The sequence below is a fragment of the Chiloscyllium punctatum genome, chromosome 5 (assembly GCF_047496795.1).
Source record: "Chiloscyllium punctatum isolate Juve2018m chromosome 5, sChiPun1.3, whole genome shotgun sequence".
Lineage (NCBI taxonomy): Eukaryota > Metazoa > Chordata > Chondrichthyes > Orectolobiformes > Hemiscylliidae > Chiloscyllium > Chiloscyllium punctatum.
This window is the reverse complement of record NC_092743.1, coordinates 129,994,780-130,015,902: the sequence shown is the minus strand read 5'-3', so window position 1 is coordinate 130,015,902 and position 21,123 is coordinate 129,994,780. Positions and strand designations below refer to the sequence as shown.

General features: G+C 41.2%; 1 protein-coding gene across 4 annotated transcripts in view; it reads right to left on the bottom strand.

Moving 5' to 3' along the window:
• LOC140477438 (serine incorporator 1-like) overlaps nt 1–21,123 on the bottom strand; it is a 90,000-nt gene that overhangs the window by 53,125 nt on the left and 15,752 nt on the right. For 3 of the 4 annotated variants that reach the window (XM_072571341.1, XM_072571345.1, XM_072571342.1), the window contains exons 3-5: nt 20,597–20,787; nt 19,497–19,576; nt 7,704–7,841 (exon numbers count right to left, since the gene is read on the bottom strand). In XM_072571341.1, coding sequence (XP_072427442.1) covers nt 7,704–7,841; nt 19,497–19,576; nt 20,597–20,787 — 409 coding nt within the window. The remainder of the gene's footprint in view (nt 1–7,703; nt 7,842–19,496; nt 19,577–20,596; nt 20,788–21,123) is intronic. The other variant, XM_072571344.1, reaches the window with a different exon arrangement.

Genomic DNA, 21,123 nt, shown 5'->3' with positions numbered 1-21,123 from the left:
GTGTGTTTTCCCCTTGTTTCTTGAAAAACCGAGATTTACCTTGGGTCCTTTGACCTTTGTCATTGAGTCATAGAGGTCTACAGCACAGGAAAAAGTCCTTTGTCCCATTAAGCCTGCACTGGTCAAAAACAACCACCATACTATTCCAGTCTCATTTTCTAGCACTTGGCCCTTCGCCAGATATGTCTTGGCGTTGCAAGTGATCATCTAAAAACTTCTTTAATGTTATGAGGATTTATAGCTGCCTTACAGGCAGTGAGTTCCAAATACCCGCCATTCTCTGGGTGAAAAAGCTTTTCCTCACATCTTCTCTAAACCCTCTGCCTTAAATCTACACCTCTGGTCCATCCATAAAGGGAAAAGGTTTTGTCTTATCTACCCTCTCTGTATTCCTCATAATTTTATATATCTCAGTCATGTCCCCCTCAATCTCCTCTGCTGTTAGGATACCAACCCCAGTCTGTCCAATTTCTGCACAGGTGAAACTCTCCAGCCTAGGCAACACCCTGGTATGTCTCCTCTGTACCCTCTCCAGTGCTATCACATCCCTCCTACAGTGTGGATTCTAGAACCACTTTTTTGATTCTCCAGTAATAAAAAATAATGGGAGAAAGAATGCTGTCTCACACCCCGTCTATGAGAGCCATTAACCTCTACCCTTACCAGTATAGGTATTCTGCTTCCCTTGGAAAATCCCTGAAATTCCTGTCTAATCTGAAGGGGCAAGTGACCTGATATCATGGGATAATGTCTCTTTTTCTTCAGATTTCCATTCACGGTATTTTCTGGGAAGAAAAAAGTAAGAAAATTGGTTCACATATCATTTCAACTTTATCTTTATGTATTTTCCAAACCATATCTTTGAAATTAGATTTAAACTATTTATTTCTGTTTGTGATGCTAATTAATCTATCTTATTATGAATGAATGCAGATAAAAAGGCCATTTTTTATTGCTGTACTTTATATTCCTATGGATCTAATTTGCTGACGCAATATTACCTTTAAATGCATAGATAAGCTGCAGGGTTGGGGTGAGAGGTGGCAAATGCAGTTTAATGCAGAAAAGTGTGAGGTGATTCACTTTGGAAGGAATAACAGGAATACAGAGTACTGGGCTAATGCAAGGTTCTTGGTAGTGTGGATGAGCAGAGAGATCTCTGTGTCCATGTTCATAGATCCCTGAAAGTTGCCACCCAGGTTGATAGGGCTGTTAAGAAGGCGTACGATGTGTTAACTTTTATTGGCAGAGGGATTGAGTTTCGGAGCCACGAGGTCATGTCACAGCTGTACACAACTCTGGTGCGGCTGCACTTGGAGCATTTCATAGAGTTCTGGTTGCCGCGTTATAGGAATGATGTGGAAGCGTTGGAAAGTGTGCAGAGGAGATTTACCAGGATATTGCCTATATGGATGGGAAGGCCTTATGAGGAAAGGCTGAAAGACTTGAGGCTGTTTTCGTTAGAGAGAAGAAGGTTAAGAGGTGACTTAATACAGACATTCAAGATGACCAGAGGATTAGATAGGTGGACAGTGAGAATCGTTTTCTTCGGATGGTGATAGCTCCCATGAGGGGACATAGCTTTAAATTGAGGGGTGATAGATATAGGACAGATGGCAGATATAGGTTCTTTAGTCAGAGAATAGTAAAGGTGTGGAACGCCCTGCCTGCAACAACAGTAGATTCATCAACTTTAAGGGCATTTAAATGGTCATTGGATAAACATATGAATGATGATGGAATAGTGTATGGTTTGGAAAATATATAAAGATAAATTTGAAATTATATGGCTTCAGATTGATTTCGCAGGTCAGTGGAATATCAAGGGCTGAAGGGCCCATACTGTGCTGTAGTGTTCTATGTTCTATATTTTATGCTCTATGACCCTCCCTCTCCCAACCTGTCTGCCTTTATCCCAACTGCTGTATTGTCTGAGACTTTCACCTTGACTTCTATACAGCCTTCACCTTATCCATCCCCAGCTTTTGTTCTGAATGCTTATCCATAGCTATAACTACAAAAATCACCAAGATACCAATCCCAGCTCAGTCTAACTGGTTTAAGCATAGACTTAACTTAGTTGTGATGCCCCAGAGCGAATTAACCTACAAATGCCAATTTTCGAGGGTGAGCTTGTACTGAAGAATTATCATTTGGTGTGACACTGCCAATTGTATCCTCTGAAAAAAGATTGGCTTCTCGTTGAAGAAAATTAGCTTGAAAAATAAAATGTCAGCAATGGAACAAAAAATAGTTATGGATGAATTTCATTAATGAACTAATGTAACTTAAGAAAAAAACAATGGCAGATACAACTATCAAACTGGAAATGTGCTTGGAAAATAATTTTGTTATGGAGGCAAAGAAGAAATCTCCTCAAATTTAACAAAGTAGTCAAAATGTCAGAAGTTGATCAGGTGATCAGAACGTTATTTAGTTTGGGATGGAAATATGAACATTTCAGCAACCCAGATTGTGTAATTCAGTTTCCCCAATCTCTTTTTTGTAATCACTCTGTTTATTTGAAAGGTTTCTTCTGGTACTTTGCTACATTATATTCTCTTGAAGTTCCTTTCCATTGCGTCATTTTTCCAGGTTAGTCATTCTCTGTTTCCTCTCACTGGCTTTAACAGTTTGATTCTATTCTCTGATTAGGTTCTACTCCTCAATATGCCCTTCATAGAACTTTGCAATGCCTAGTAAACAATATTGTTGGCACAAGCAGTTGCAAGAGAACACTTTCTCTACATTTTGCCCAGTATGCAAACTTGCACACAACACAACTTAATGATTAAATTACAGAATCTCTGTTTAAACACAGACAAAAAAAACCCTGCTTAATAGGTATCTCTGCACTACATGTTTGGTACCATGTCATCAAACCTCAAATTTGCCTGGGTGTTTCATCAATCCATGAGGAGGATCACTGGTAGAAATTTCCAAATAAACAACTCTCAGTCGAAGAGTTTATTTCAATCATCCAAACCAAGATGTCCAATATGTAGCCCCAAGCCCCGGGAATCCAGCCTTCAAAGCACAAGGAACTAAATTCTATCTCTGTTAGTTGTTATTATGTGCTATTCTGCTTGTGTGAATTTTGTAGACTCACAACATTCAAAAGGCTCCAGGTCCTTTGTCACAGGACCGCACAAATTCTGAACGAGGAAACGAGATTTTACAGCAGCTGGAGGTGGTTGCAAATGAATAAAAGCATGCATTTAAAGTCTCTGTAGCCCTTGGGGCTCCATCCAGATCATAAAACAAAAGTTTAGATTCCCAGCTCCACACCATTATGTACATTCACTTGAAAGATTATTCCTGGATGAATTTGGAAAAACAATAAACAATTTCAAAGTAACAGTACCAATGAATAAAGGGAGTTATATGGGAAAAAAATCATGAATAGTAGTCACTTTGGGAGTGTTACAATAGCTAATGGAAGCAAGCTTCAACATTAATCAATGGTTTCTGTAGAAATGAAGGAAGATAGGGTGCAGTTAAGAACTCATCATTCTTGAAGGAGTAAGTCTACTTCATTAACACACCCCGCGATACTTTTATTGAGTTAGTTATTCAAAGGGAACATGCATTCATTCTACATTTATAATTTTAAATCTATCATCTCATGATTTTGTTTTCCATTGATACCGGACTATTTCTCATCTGGATTTTGCAGTCTGTCTGCTCCATTTCAAGTAAATATGAAGCAACATATGTTCATGTGAATCAGAGATGGACATTACTCTGAATTGTTCGCTCAGCTTCTTGTTCCAGACAGTAAATGCCCATCATTTCCCCTTCAGTTTCCACCTAATAGGAACAGATTTTAAATGTCTCGGAGCATTTTAGTTACTTCAGGAACCAATTATTACCTACATTGCTAAGGAGGAATATTAAATGAGAATGCAAAGTCTACTCTACCACCTCTTTTGAATATTTAAGATTCTTTCACGATAAAATATATGTGGGGTCATTTTCAGCAGAACAAAGTCTCAAAAGAATTTTCAGCACATTGATCAGTAAGACTTCATTTTATCACATTTAGCAGTCTTATATCTTATGCCTTCCCTACAGAATATGAATCAAAAATTGCTGAGGGCCACCTCCTTAATTTGGAACAGTTCGTTCAAGACCCCCACCAGGAGGCATTTGCTAGAGATAGTTGTAGCCTTCTGCTAAATGTGCATCCAGTACATCCAGATGTTAGAAAGGAATAAGTGCTCAGATAGAGAGACCCCTGTGGCTAGTGCGTGTCCTTCCTTGAGCAAGTTGAATGCATGTAATTATCATTGGTAATGCTTATCCTTCATCACTTACATCTGACAGTAACAATTGCTTTGTATGTCCCAGATATCCCACAAGGGGTTTGCCCTTCAGCTCTTCTGAAATAAGCATCAAGCGTAAAAATCTTTCAAGCTTTACCTACTGTTTTGTCCAAATTGCCATTCGCAATAATTCTGTATTTTGAACACCAACAATGGCTCATTTGTATTAAAGAATGCAAAGGTGGGTATTTTAGCTCTCTTCGTACATAAAGCATCCTCAATGTTTGTGTCCAAATTCTCCATTCACTATTCCCTTTTATCTTTCTCCCACAACTTTAGAGCTAGATTTTCCTAATGGGCAATTTCACTACCAGGAATTAATGTAGATGGTGCACCTATCAGCTGATCTGACCATGCCTACAGTTTAAGCTATTTTCCTATAATGGGAATTATTAAATATACTGTTAAGGATCCCTGGAGTCAAGTTAAACCCACCACCAGGTCTTGGCAGTAAGGAAGACCCATATTTACAGATGTTCCCCAAACTTAACTAACATTTAAATTGAGGCTCTCTGTGCGCCACTAGATACTTAGATGAAGTTTAAGAGCCTGGAGTGAGGCTTTTGCATTATACTCTTTCCAAACAATGTCTAACACAGATAAAACTCAGGGGGCAAAGGATAAGGGACAATGGGATTTTTCTTGACAACGTTTGTCCTAAAGCTATGAAGCTTCATGGGAGTGCAGTCAAGTTGTGAACTCCAGGGTCCCTCGCATCTGACTGTATAATACTGTTCTCTAAGGCCAGTTTATCCATCCCTGTAGCAAGTGCAGGAATTTAGGATGTTATTTAATTATCTATTATAATTCTAAACATTCTGTGAGAAAGCCTGTTATAGACTCTTCAATAGCCCATAGGACAGCTTTTCCATCAGCTACCAGGTGTCAATGAGTTTTTGCAAGGTCATCTGAGATTATTCCATAGTCATGATATGGCATAGGAAAGGCAGAAATATATTTATAGGACTGATTAATGATTCTGATTTCTTTCTTTGGGTGTTTGTCATTTCTTAAACTCTTGTGGGTGAGTTGCTTAAACTTGAAAGATGTTGAATTCAAAGTTTGACAATTAGTAAGGTAACACATAGAAATATTTTCAGAGATGATGAATACATGGCCAATTTTAACGAGGAGAAATCGTAAGACAGATGAGACCTGCAGAATCACAATGACCTGCTGGGAGTGGGCTTCAATGGGTAAATAGTTAATGAGATGTATGAATGTATCCCATCTCCAGCACTGGTAGCAATAAATTCTGCACATCCACTGAATCGATGACTTGCCTCCCAATCCCTAATTCTATCGGTCATATTTTGGGATTCAGATATTCAGATACTGGGATTAATTTTCAAGCCTACTTTGTCCCATGTAAATTGTTCACTACACGTAATAAACTGAACTATAGCAGATCTCAAACACACTTGCCGCTGATAGATATTTACCGTGAAATGGAATGCATGTAAGAAGATCTCACTTGGGAAGAACAAAATCAGAGCTTAATTTAACCTTTAAAATCTGATGAACCATTTTCCAATGTTTTTAAAAACTGGATGCTTCCTTGGCAGCTTGGCACCTATAGTTGGGAAAGATTGGGGTGGCACAGTAGTTATCACTGTTGCCTCACAGCACCAGGGACCTGCATTCAAATCCAGCCTCAGGAAACTGTCTATGTGCAATTTGCACATTGTCCCTGTGTCTGTGCGGGTTTCCTCCAGGTTCCCTGGTTTCCTCCCACAGTCCAAAGATGTGCAGGTCAGGTGAATTGGCTATGGCAAATACAGGGATGGGATGGATCTGGATGGGATGCTCTTCAGAGGGCTGGTGGGGACACGATAGGCCAAATAGCCTGCTTCCACACTGTAGGATTATACAACTGAATCATAAATTTGAGTTGGTCTGAAAAGCACAATAATGTGAAGTCAGATACATCATTGCCTATTTTTGCTTTATTTTTGTTTTCTTCCTGTGTAACACTTCTGTGGAAACTATTCCAAGGGATTTGTGCCAGTTTGTTGAATTGTTTTTATTCTGAGTATAAGATGGACGAATGAAGGGTTACGAGGTAGGTGAGACTACATAGGAGGTGATCAATTAAATGCATGGAAGAAGCTCCTATTACCAAAGTAGGTTGCAATGGCAGGGATATGTGAATGTCTGATTAACTGTGTTATTGATTGCCTATTCAAAAGCACACACATTTCCTTATAAAAGCAGTTGTCACCCATGAGGTCATCTACTATACAAAAGAAAGGTGACGAGTTATGATCTCAACCCTGTCTCGAATTCCATCCAGACATGATGCAGATGGGATATACTTTGGAACAGCAAAAGGGTGTGGTTTTTATAACCACTTGATGCAACACCATCTCCATTTCAGGATTCATTAAACAAAAGAAACTGTGTGATAGTTTGCTGGCATAATCCTGGTGTATGTTGATTTATTAATTTAGACGTTTCACTCTAATTGTCCATATTCCTTTAAATGTTACCTGCATTCCATTTCCCAACGACATTGTCAGTATTCTTTGCATACCTATGCAAACCTTCACTTGGATGTGTGGGAAATAATAAGGAAATCACTTGCATTTATATAGTGCCTTTCACATTCATAGCACATTCAAAGTGCTTCACAGCCAATTAATTACGTATAGTGTAATCACTGTTCATTTTTAGGCAAATCAACAGCGTGTTTGTACACTTCGGAATCCTGTAAGGAGCAATAAGATAAATGGCCGATTAATTTCTTTTTGATGTTGGCTGATTGATGAATGAATGTATGCCAGAATGTCAGGGGAACTCACTTGGTCTTTAATAGTGCCACAGGATCTTTCACATCACCTGAACAGGCAAAGAGATCTCAGTTTAACATCTCATTCAATGTCAATCAGCTTTCCTTGGAAAAACGAATGCTATTACCATATGAATATTCTGCTAACATTCATAACCATAATTGAGAATGAGCACCAATGGAAGAGATTAAGATGATTCTCAGTTTAGTTTTGTTTTCTGAAAGCATGAGTTGGTTTTTTTGCATGGCATTCTTTTTGTGGAAATTAGATGGAACTCATCCAAAGATGTGTAGGTTAGGTGGATTGACCATGTTAAATTGCCCATAGTGTCCACGGATGTGTAGGCTAGGTGGATTAGCCATGGGAAATGCAGGATTACAAGGGTAGGGTAGAGGGGTGGGTCTGGGTTGAGTGCTCTTTAGAGGGCCGGTGTGAACACAATGGGCTAAAGGACCTGTTTCCACGTAGTAGGGATTCTATGATTTTATTTCAATTTATACTCTAACTGATTATGATTCAGAATAAGTTAATTTGTCTTAATTAAACTTTACCTATTCACCGCAAGTAAATGATGAATAATGACACATACCAAAGTACCAACACCGTGATCCACCTTCTTCTGATTTTTTTAGCCAGGATTCATTCCAGGAATTACCAAAGTCAACCAGCAGCACCAATTCAGTCAGAATAAAACAAAAAGCACCAGCTGAACCAATTCCAAATGACACTAAAAAAGAAAACTATATTTAACTATAATTTCTCTGAAACAAATTAAACACAGATGAAAAGCAATATTTACATGTAATGAAGTTTTAACAATATTTTTATTCCCTGAATTTCAGAACAGTTTTATAATCAACTAAGTAAAGTTGGAATATTTGATTCTACTCTTCGAGTTTTATCTGACTGTCACTTGGCTGAATTGCCAGGAAAATAGTGGAGAGGGACATAAAAGATAACTTTCATGAAGGGGAAGCAAGATGAGAACTGAGCAGGAATGTCCTCTTGCATGTCCTCCTGGCTCTTTAAATAGTGATCCCAACATTGACATGGATCAAAGCTATCAAGAGAGTGGGTATCTAAATACTTATTTTGGGCATATATTCATAAAATTGTTGGTCATTAATAGAACAAAGTATTTTTCTTTCATGAAGGTGATGAGATTGATGATGGGATATGTCATCAGAAATACCCTGCACTTCAGAGAAACATGTACCTTCAAACCACAATGTTACACCAGCCAGCAACACTTACAGTGCAAGGAATCGTAATAAAACAAATACTCTGATTGATTTTCCTTAAGTCCAAATGGATGGCTTTAGACTATTCTGCATTTAACTCCATTCATAATATTTATTGCTACTCATTTCATTCGTCATTGTGACTTTGCAATTTATGTTCCTCTCCACATCTTCTAAAATTCCACTTAACTTGGTGGTACAGAAATTGGATTTCATTGTACAATTTTGTACAAAAAAATGAAAAGAAAGTCCACAGAAGCACTAACTTTGGAGCATAATATACTGTTATCGCATATGAGGTTGAATTGGCTCAAGGCACCTGTTCAATTGCAAAAACCTGCCCTGAGAGCTTGGTCTGTTGCACACTTGGCTTAGCTGTGTAAAATCCAGTGATGAAGCAACTCTTTAATGAATATAATTTTAAAATGGGCAATGAGATAGTTGCATTCTCTTGAAGATTGAAAAGTTTGAGGAGATAAACTAAACAATGGTGATTATACTGGGTGCAGATCACCCTTTAATCAGAGCACAAAATGCATGTCGGGAGGTTGTTGACACAGCTAATACAGTCAACAAAATCTGTTATTTGCAAATACAAATGAAGAAGGGTTGCTGGTCCGAGGAGCAGTCAGGCTGCTCACTTTTATGCATATTTCTTGTGGTGTCCATCAGTCACGGCACAAACTTGAACTGAGAATGACTCCATTTTGTTGTGGTTTGGAGATGCCGGTGTTGAACTAGGGTGTACAAAGTTAAAAATCACACAACACCAGGTTATAGTCCAACAGGTTTAATTGGAAGCACACTAGCTTTCATCAGGTGAAGGAGCGTCGCTCCGAAAGCTAGTGTGCTTCCAATTAAACCTGTTGGACTATAACTTGGTGTTGTGTGATTTTTAATTCCATTTTGTTGAATTGCTATTTGAAGCTTTATCCACAATGGTAACTTTTGTTTTGCACATACTTATAACTGTCCAAGCTGGACAGTGATTATTTTTCTATGTTGAGAGAAATGTCAAACATGTTGTTCAGGTTAGAGCTTGAGGATCCAGGTTTTGTGAACCATGAAGCAGTAAAGTCAGAAACCATGAATGCAGATGTTAGCCCTGGTCTTCTCAAAACATCCACTTCTCCTTCTGAAAAGCAAGCATTGTGAAGTTTTGCAGAAAGGACATCAGAGGTACTTCTTGAGTAGTGGCTATTGGCATGCATTAAAGTGCTTCCATCTTTGGGTGCAATGTTGGCCTTAATTTGGTTTAAAGTCTCACTATTTGTGATGGCCATGGGGTTGACTGGATGAAATCTAATGTCACTTAAGAGCCAACTTTATGCATGGAGGGGAACAATCTTCCTTTCCTAAGAAATGGTAAAGGAGAGGATACTCTCAAACAAGTACAAGCAGTAAACTGTGTTCAATGGTGACCCTTTTTTGTAGTCATTAATTGCTTTTCCAAATGTTGAAAATCAGGTTCTTGATTCTTACATTCACTCTTTCAATAGAACACTGTCTTGATTCAATGAACCTAATGGCTCCTGGCAATATGCAGAGCTGGTTGGTTATGACATTAACATGGATGCAATGCTGACTTAATGCCAGTGCTACCCATTTTGAAATGCCTCAATGTCAAGTTGCTGAACACAAAATAGAATACCATCTAGGATTCCCTAGTCAGCACTACTTAAAAGGATAATGAACCATTTGTAGGTTAATTGCTGAACTCCTTCTTCTGGATGCTGTTGGAAATGCACACATTTTTGGAGTTTTCCCAAGGCTGCACAAAATTCATGAATTTAATGGTGCTGACAGTACATTACTATTGAATAAAAATTGTGTGCCAAACCAGATTGCTTCCATGGTCTAATAAATCTTCCTCTTAGAAGTGATAAGGACAAGGTGCTGGAAGAGGAGGAATGGTTCTTAGCAGGAGACTATCTGCATGAGGCTTTAAGAGAGCAATTCTCCAACCTGAACTGCAGTGAGCACCTCCAATAGAGGTGAATTAATTAAAATATAGTTGTCACTGAAATCTTCCAACAATCTTCTGGAGCCACTGCACTGTGCAAGGCAAGAAATCCATTATTTATAAGTGTTGAGGTCACTGAGGCTCTTAGCTTTATGCGGAGAAAGTGAGGACTGCAGATGCTGGAGATCAGAGCTGAAAATGTTTTGCTGGAAAAGCGCAGCACGTCAGGCAGCATCCAAGGAGCAGGAGAATCGACGTTTCGGGCATGAGCCCTTCTTCAGGAATGAGGAAAGTGTGTCCAGCAGGCTAAGATAAAAGGTAGGGAGGAGGGACTTGGGGGAGGGGCGTTGGAAATGCGATAGGTGGAAGGAGGTCAAGGTGAGGGTGACAGGCTGGAGTGGGGGTGGGGGCGGAGAGGTCAGGAAGAAGATTGCAGGTTAGGAAGGCGGTGCTGAGGAAACTGGAGAAATCTGAGTTCATCCCTTGTGGTTGGAGGGTTCCTCGGCGGAAGTATTTCGGATTTGTTGTAGGTACTGGTTATCCTGGTTGGGTCCAAATTTTGTTGGTCTGAACGTAGTTCACCTAGGAACCCTCCAACCACAAGGGATGAACTCAGATTTCTCCAGTTTCCTTATTTCCCCTCCCCCCACCTTGTCTCAGTCAAATCCCTCAAACTCAGCACCGCCTTCCTAACCTGCAATCTTCTTCCTGACCTCTCCGCTCCTACCCCCACTCCGGCCTATCACCCTCACCTTGACCTCCTTCCACCTATTGCATTTCCAACGCCCTCCCCCAAGTCCCTCCTCCCTACCTTTTATCTTAGCCTGTTGGACACACTTTCCTCATTCCTGAAGAAGGGGTCATGCCCGAAACGTCGATTCTCCTGCTCCTTGGATGCTGCCTGACCTGCTGTGCTTTTCCAGCAACATATTTCCAGCTCTTAGCTTTATGCATCTGCTTCCTTCCACTTGGTGTTCAAGATTTTGGATGCAAAACATCAACTCTATTTCTCCCTTTGCACAGATTCAACCAGACTTGTTGAATTTCTCCAGCATTTTCTGTGCGTTTTTTTTTATTTTTAGCATCTGAAAAATTTGGCTTTTACTTGTGCAATTTTTTAAAAGGCTCCTATGAACCCCATATGAGCATTGGCATTCTCTACCAGCCCTGTTTGGTCAAGAGCATTTGCAAGAAGTGTTGGACGACAGGAAAATAGTATTGCAATTCTCTGACAGGGACCTGAAAATCCTCATAGAGTGATGGTGCAAAGGAGAGGATTCCTCTTCCCAGAGGACCGGCAGACGAAGTTGTGCTACCAGACACTAGCAACCTGGTCTGAGGCCACCAAACAGTTCAGTGCTGTCTCTACAGTCCGGGGGAATGGTCAGCATAAGCAAGACAATGCTCTGCTGTGTCAGTGTAAGTGACTCACCTTTCTGCCACCCCATGCTCACTCTATCTCTGCTACTGCACTCATATCCCACTTGCACTCTTACCTGCAACATCTCCCTTCACACACTCTTACCAGCCCTCTTCAAACACCCACACCATTAACACTCTGCATACCCCCCTGCACTTCAAGAGGTGCCACTGAATTTCTTCTCCCTCAGGTCAATATTTTCCCTCATTCCAGGAGAAGACAACCATGTCCCATCACCAGAGAAGGTACCATACTTCAGTACAATACACCTCTAACATTAGCTGTAAGACTATTCACTGATCAACACGTCTAACCACTGGCCATGAGACCTTCTCCCTTGTATCTTATAGGTCACACCATCGTGGCAGCCACCTCCAAGGTGAGACGGCCAGCTCCTGCACAAGCCAACTCCTTGGCCTATGTGAACGAGTGTACTCGGGCCACAGGGAAAGCATTTGCAAGTCTGCTTCCTACAGCCCACACCTGCTCAGATACTGACACCTCAGCAGGAATGTTAGATTTCAAAAGTGTGGGACCACATTCTGGGGAACACATCACTGCGACAGCTCTGCAGCTGGATGAGGAAGAAATACCTCAGGCCATTGGTACTCAGAGCAGCAAGGCCTGATTAGGGACAGTCAGCATGGCTTTGTGTGCGAGAAATCATGTCTCACAAACTTGACTGAGGTTTTTGAAGACGTAACCAAACAGATTGATGAGGGAAGAGCAGTAGACGTTGCTTACATGGATTTCAAGCTTTTGACAAGATTCCATATGATAGGCTGATTAGTAACGTTAGATCACATGAGATTCAGGGAGACCTTGTTATTTGGATGCAAAACTAGCTTAATGGTGGGAGACAGAGGGTGGTGGTGAAGGGTTGTTTTCAAACTGGAGGGCTGTGACCAGCGGTGTTCCATAGGGATCAGTGCTGGGTCTGCTGTTCTTTGTCAGTTATATAAATGATTTGGATGAGAAATTAGAAGGCATGGTTAATAAGTTTGTGGATTACACCAAAAGTGATGGTATAGTCAACAGTAAACAAAGTTGTCGAAGATTACCAAGGGATTTTGATCAATTAGGCCAATGGACTGAGGAGTGGCAGATGGAGTTTAATTTGGATAAATGCAAGGTGTTGCATTTTGGTAAAACGACCAAGGGCAGGACTTATGCAGTTAATGACAGGGCCCACAGGAGTGTTGATGAACAGAGAGACTGAGGGGCTCAAGTGCGTGGTTCTTTGAAAGTTGCATCGCAGGTAGACAGGGTGATTAATAAGGCATTTGGCACGCTTGCCTTCATTGCTCAGATTTTTGAGTATAGGAGTTGGATGTCATGTTGAGGCTGAACAGAACATTAGTGAGGCCACTTTTGGAGTACAGTGTACAGTTCTGGTCACCCTGTTAGGATATTGCTAAATTGGAGGGGGATTTTTGGAGCATAGAATCATAGAGCACGGAAACAACTCGCCCATGCCAACCAGACATTCCAACCCAAACTAGTCCCACTTGCCAGCACCCGGTCCATATCCCTCCAAACCCTTCCTATTCAGATACCCATCCAGGTGCCTTTTAAATGCTGTAATTGTACTAGCCTCCACCACTTCCTCTGGCAGCTCATTCCATACTGCCGACCCTCTGCATGAAAAGGTTGTCCCTTCTCACCCAAAACCTATGCCCTCTAGTTCTGCACTCCCCCACCCCAAGGAATAAACTTTGTCTATTTATCCTATTCATGTCCCTCATGATTTTATAAACCTCTATAAGGTCATCCCTCAGCCTCTGACACTCCAGGGAAAATAGCCCCAGCCTATTCAACCTCTCCCTATAGCTCAAATCCTCCAACCCTGGAAATATCCTTGTAAATATTTTCTGAACTGTTTCATGTTTCACAACATCCTTCCAATAGGAAGGAGACCAGATTTGCAGTGGCCTAATCAATGTCCTGTACAACCGCAGCATGACCTCCCAACTCTTGTAGTCAATAGTCTGACCAATTAAGGAAAACATACCAAACACCTTCTTCACTAACCCACCTACCTGCGACTCCACTTTCAAGGAGCTATGAACCTGCACTCCAAGATCTCTTTGTTCAACAACCCTTCCTAGGACCTTACCATTAAATGTATAAGTCTTGCTAAGATTTGCTTTCCCAAAATGCAGCACCTCGCATTTATGTAAATTAAACTCCATCTGCCACTCCTGAGCCCATTGGCCCATCTGATCAAGATCCCATTGTAACTGAGGTAACCCTCTTCGCTGTCCACTACACCTCCAATTTTGGTGTCATCTGCAAACTTACTAACTGTACCTCTTATGGTCAATTCAAATCATTTATATAAATGATGAAAAGTAGTGGACCCAGCACCGATCCTTGTGGCACTCCACTGGTCACAGGCCTCCAGTCTGAAAAACAACCCTCCACCTCCACGCTCTGTCTTTTACCTTTGAGCCAGTTCTGTATCCAAATGGCTAGTTCTCCCTGTATTCTGTGAGATCTAACCTTGTTAACCAGTCTCCCATGGGGAACCTTGTCAAATGCTTTACTGAAGTCTATAGAGATCACATCCACCACTCTGTCTTCATCAATCCTGTTTGTTACTTCTTCAAAAAACTCAGTCAAGTTTGTGAGACATGATTTCCCATGCACAAAGTCATGTTGACTATCCCTAATCAGTCCTTGCCTTTCCAAATACATGTACATACTGTCCCTCAGGATTCTCTCCAACAACTTGCCCACCACCCGATGTCAGGATCACCGTCTATAGTTCCCTGGTTTGTCCTTACCTCCTTTCTTAAATAGTGGCACCACATTAGCCAACCTCCAGTCTTCTGGCACCTCACCTGTGACTATCGATGGTACAAATATCTCAACAAGGGGCCCAGCAATCACTTTCCTAGCTTCCCACAGAGTTCTAGAATGTTGCCAGAAGTGGAGAGTTTGGGTTATAAGGAGAGGCTGAATAGGCTGGGATTCTCCATGATTGAACATTAATCTTGCCTCGTCGCTATGTACGAGCCTAAAAGATGGGTCTAACAGTTTGTGACATCTAGATAGGGCACACAGAACTCTTTGCATAATTCTTCAACTTGCCATGGCCCACATCACTCATACCCAACTGAGAATTAAAACTTTGTTTTTTCAGTAAAATTGAAATACAATCCATTCATTACAAAGAGACTCTTTCACCCTCAGAGGCATGTCCATTTCCTGTTGCTAATGTTAAAATGTGGATACCATAAACCACTAATCGAATTTTCATCTCCTGCTGTTAGCATTAAGGTACTTAATTGAACACTTAATCCCGAAATGCTTCTGGTAATGTGAGGAGAACAGGATACATTTCTTTTCAAATCAATTTAACATCTGCAGTTTTATTCAGGACACTCAATGACTCAACCTTTGAAGAGCATTTTAATGGGAAGGAATCCAATGGATTACACATTTCTCAAAAGCAGATTTGAAGGCGTGGGGGTTGTAAAATCCAGTATGTGGCCTTCCCACCATCACACACCTGTTCACAAACTGTATGAAATTTTACAGGATACCGGCAGAAGCCTTTAAGTGGTCAGCTCACCACCATTATTGGTCCCAAGGTTGGAGAAGTTCCACATCAAGCAGGTAGCCTGGCAGCTCTGGCCTCATCTGGGGCTGTGGGGTCTGGGCTGGACATGGCTCCATGAGACTCAAGATGACCAGCAAGCACAGAGTCAGAGACTCACACAGCATGGAAACAGACACCTTGGTCCAACTCGTCCATGCCGACCAGCTATCCTAACCTAATCTAGTCCCATTAGCCAGCATTTGGCCCATATCCCTCTGAACCCTTCCTACTCACATACCCATCCAGATGCTTTTTAAATATTGTAACTATCCCAGCCTCCACCACTTCCTCTGGCAGCTCATTCCATACACACACCACCCTCTGCATAAAAGAGTTACCCCTCAAGTCCTTTTTAAATTTTTCCCCTTTTACCTTAAGATTATTCCATCTAGTTATGGACTCCCCCACCCTTGGAAGAGGATGTTAGCTATTCACCCTGTCTATGCCCTTTATGATTTTATAAACCTCTATAAGGTCACCCCTCAGCCTCTGACGTTCCAGGGAAAATAGCCCCAGCCTTTTTAACTTCTCCCTGTAACTCAAACCCTCCAGTTCCGCCAATATCCTTGTAAATCTTTTCTGCACCCTTTTATGTTTAACAACATCCTTCCTATAGAAGGGCAACCAGAATTGTATGCAGTTTTCAAAAAATTGCCTCCCAATGTCCTGTGCAACCGTAACATGACATCCCAACTCCTATGCTCAATGTCATGACCAATGAAGGCAAACATACCAAACACCTTCTTCACAGTCTGGCTACCTGTGGCTCCAGTTCCATGGAACTCTGCACGTGCACCTCACGATCGCATTGTTCAGCAACACTCCCCAGGATCCTGCATAAGTCCTGTCCTGATTTGCCTTTCCATAATGCAGCACCTCACATATATTTAAATTGAACTCCATCTGTCACTTCTCAGCCCTTTGGTTCATCTGATTAACAGTTGACCTTTAACAAGAAACAGACTCAGCAGAGGTGGTGCTAGAGTGGTATTGGGATGAAGTTGCCTCAAAAAAACCTCAACATTGACTCTGGAGCCTGTGAAGTCTCAAGACAGAAATCTCCCGCTGACTGTAACCTAATGCCTTCATCCAATGCTCCTGGGGAAGAAAGAATATATTGTTTGTGGTGAACCTGAACACTCATCACCAAGAGTGGCTCGATGCACTACTGTGGACTGAGCTGGCCAGATCCTAAAGGGCATAGCTACTAGACTGGGTCTGCAAAAGATGGTAAAGGAATGAACAATAAGGAGAAACATACTATATCTTGGCCTCACCAACTGGTCTATCTGTCCATGACACTAATAGGCACCACAGTGACACACTGGATAGTATTGCTGCCTCACACAGCGCCAGGGACCTGGGCTCGATTCCAGCCTTGGATGACTGTCTGTGTGGAATTTACACAGTTCTCCCTGTGTCTGTGTGGATTTCCTACAGGTGCTCCAGTTTCCTCCCATAATCCAAAGATGTGCAGGTTAGGTGCATTGGCCATGGTAAATGTGGCGTTGTGAGGACAGGTAGGGACTTGGGTCCGGGTGGGATGCTCTTTGCAGGGTCGATGTAGACCCAGTGGGCCAAATGACCACTTCCTGCATTCTCAGGATTCTATGATTCTTGTATCAATAGGAATGATCACAGCACAGCCATTATGGAGATGAAGTCTCACCCTCACATTGAGGATACCCTCCTCATTAATTGCGATAAGGTGTTGTGGATCATAGACAGCAATAGAAATGTGTTCAATTACAATATATAATTTCAAGGTCAGTACATTCCCCACACCAACATGACCTCAAACAGGGGAATTCAATGAATGGTGTAAGAGAGTCTATCAGGACTGATAACAGGCATACCTAAAACTGAGGTGAGAACCTGGCAAAGTTATAACACAAAGGTATACTTGTATGACTGAGAGCAGAAGCAGCACACAATTAACCAAATTAAACAATCTTGCAACCAATGGATCAGATCTAAGCTCTTTATTGCTGCTACCTCCAGCCATGAATGTTGGTGAATCATTAAACAGCAAGAGGAGAGAGGCTCCACTAATATCTCCATCCTCAATGGGGGAGCACGGCACTTCAATGAAAACAGCAAACATTTGCATCCACCCTCAGCCTGAAGTGCTGAATGGAAGATCCAACCTCGGCCTTATCCTGATGTTCTCAGCATCGAAGATACCAGTCTTCAACTGATCCAGTACAGCTACATAATTGTACTGACAATGTGAAAAAAACACCTGGTACGTAATATCCACACAAAAAAAAATAGAATCGGTCCAGTCAATTACTGTCAAAAGGTGTGTTGCTGGAAAAACACAACTGGTCAGGCAGCATTACTGGAACATTCCTGATGAAGAGCTTATGCTCGAAACGTCGACTCTCCTGCTCCTCGGATGCTGCCTGACCGGCTGTGCTTTCCCAGCATCACACTTTCTGACTCTGATCACCAGCATCTGCCGTCCTTACTTTCTCCCAGTCAATTACCGCCTCAGTTTATCTTAATCATTAGTAAAGTGATGCAAAGTGTCATCAATAGTACTACCAAGCAGCATTTAGTAACAATAATGTGCTAGCTGACGCTCAGTTCAGTTTCTGCCTGACCTTGATCCAAATATCTACAAAGAAGCTGAACTCAGGGGGGAGATCAGAGTGACCATTCTTGGCATCAACTCAGCATTTGATTGAGTGTAGCATCAAAATGCCCCAGCAAAGCTGAAGTCAATCGAAATCAAGAAAAAAGCTGTTGGAGACATACCTAACACAAAAGAAGATGTTCGAGATTGTTGGATGTGGATCACAGTCCTAAGATATTCTGCAGGATCTCCATTGCCCATCCCTCCTCAGTTGCTTCATCAATGACCTTCCATCTATCATAAGGTCAGAAGTAGGGTTGTTCACCAATGATTGCACAATGTTCAGCATTATTCATGACTCCTCAGGTACTGAAACTGTCCATATCCATGTGTAGTAAGAAGTGGACAAAATCCACACCTAAGTGGTCAAACTAAATAACATTGGTGCCACCCAAGTGACAGGCTTTGGCCACATCATTCAGAAGTGAACCTAACCATCTCCCCTTGACATTCAATGGCATTACCATTGCTGAATCTCACAGCTAAGGAGTGGTCACCATTGAATACAAACCCATCAAGGCCAACCATTTAAATTCTGTGACTACAAGAGCAGATCAGTGGCTGGGAGTTCTGACATGCATAACTCATATCTGACTTTCCAACACTGTCCACTATCCACCAGACAGAAGTCAATAGAATACATTTGTATAAATCTGTGTGGCTCCAACAATGATAACGAAGTTCCATGCCATTCAGGACAAAGCTGGATCAGTGTGCCATCCATCAACATTAACCTTCATTCTTTTCACTAGTGATGGACGGTGGCAAGAATCCTTCATTAGCACCATTCACAGCAGATGGCACCACTAACAAGTTCCACACAAAGCGAGACACCAACGCAGTTTGGAACTCCATTGCCAATCCTTCACTATTTCTGGATCAAAATCCTGGAAGGTCTTCACTAAAGAGCACCATGGGTGTACCTACACCACACCCTTTCATGTACTACAGCAAATTGAAGAAGGTGGATTGCTACCACTTTCTCGAGGGTAATTAGGAATAGGGGACAAGCAACATGCATATCCCACTCTAGAACAATACACTAAGAAATATATTCACCTGTAAAACTAAGAATGTTTCGGTAAGGAAGTGCATGCTTTAATTAATTTATCTGTAAATATGGACTTATAAATGTGAAGATTGATTCCAGTCCTATCATCCACCAACTAACTTTCTGAAATAGAAAATCTACCACATGGAAGTAATTAAAGCGAGAAATGTGAAGTCCAAATATTAAAAATTTATACTAAAATCACTACATGATGTAAAGTGTCAAGTTTTCCATTATTATATTGTTCACAAGACACAACCATTTTATGACAATGCAATCCCTATCTGTATTACAAGATTACTTATTGAATTATAATATTCCTATAGACAATTCTTAGTACATAATATCATTTCCTTCCATCAGTGTGAGCCTTAAATGTTTTAGTTTCAAACACTCAATGTAAAGACATTTAGCAGTCCATTCAAGTCCAATCAATGTGGACAACCCTGTCGAATTGCCACTTACCTCGGCTGAAATGTCCCTCGGGAATATAAAATGCACCAACCATTATTGCTACAAGTGCTCCAAACTTGAATAACCAGAAGCTTTGAAAAGAGAATGTTAATGACACTGTAAGTCTTACATTTCTGTACATGATCCACCGCATCCAATCCTGTGTATTCTTGAATAATGTTAACTATGTTTCATAATTTCATTTAATTCTAAAAAAGTCAACAAAATTATTGTGTTATTTCACTGTGCACATTTTAAACTTGGATAACGTTAATCTACTTTTAATAGTAAATGTTCTTTTTATAAATAAGAATAAATGATGAATAACTACTATTAAATAATAAAGCTATACTTTCAAATTGATTATAATCTGATATCCAATATACCATCTTGAAGAAAGTTAGCTTTAATAAAATGCAATACAGTTTTTTTTACTAAATCCCCCTCCTGCAAGAAAGTCTTGTCTTCTTTGATCTCCTCACAAGGAATGCAAGTTGAAGTATCTGCTACAAGCAGGCAAGGGTTTCTGTCAAGAGCATGATTTTGTATGTTTGCTCCTTAGAAGTAACAGTATTGTTGTGGTTCTGTTCGCTGAGCTGGGAATTTGTCTTGCAAACGTTTCGTCCCCTGTCTAGGTGACATCCTCAGTGCTTGGGAGCCTCCTGTGAAGCGCTTCTGTGCTGTTTCCTCCGGCATTTATAGTGGCCTGTCTCTGCCGCTTCCGGTTGTCAGTTCGAGCTGTCCACTGTAGTGGCCGGTATATTGGGTCCAGGTCGATGTGTCAACAAACCCAATATACCGGCCACTACAGTGGACAGCTCAAACTGACAACCGGAAGCGGCAGAGACAGGCCACTATAAATGCCGGAGGAAACAGCACAGAAGCGCTTCACAGGAGGCTCCCAAGCACTGAGGATGTCACCTAGACAGGGGACGAAACGTTTGCAAGACAAAATCCCAGCTCGGCGAACAGAACCACAACAACGAGCACCCGAGCTACAAATCTTCTACCAAACTTTGAAGTATCAGTATTCTTTATGAAACCAATACAAAGATTATAAACTTGTTTCTGGAGCAGAATCTCTTTCAGAAACGATTTGCAAAATGACTTACCCGTTGTGTACTAGAGCCCTGGGATCCTTGCTATTTCTCACATTGATCATAAGCAAAGCTAACAGCAGAAAGAAAGTGGCCATTCCAAAACAGACACGGTACACAGACTTGTAACCCACTAAGACTCTGCAGATCGCAGGGTTAACCTCAGACGACTGTGCATTGTACCCAGTCTCACAGAACCCTGGAATCTGAAACATAGTTTTTGAGAATTGCTATTTAACAAGAAATATCATTTGTAAAAAAACAAATTGCCCAGTGCTTAGAAACCTCCAAAACATGTCTTCAACTCTGACAGTCACTTCAGAGGGTTCTGACTTAACTGGATAATGTCACCCATGAAACATTAGATAAATTGAAATGTAGCGAATCTTGAATAACAGTACTACTCACCCTCCAAATACTCACAAAGTGCACCATCTCCCTGATACCTTCTCAGTAAACACACTACTGCCTCCAACCTCTCAACCTAGATAACCCTCAATCAATTCTGTTCAAATTAATCTTTTGTATTAAGTGGCAAGAGC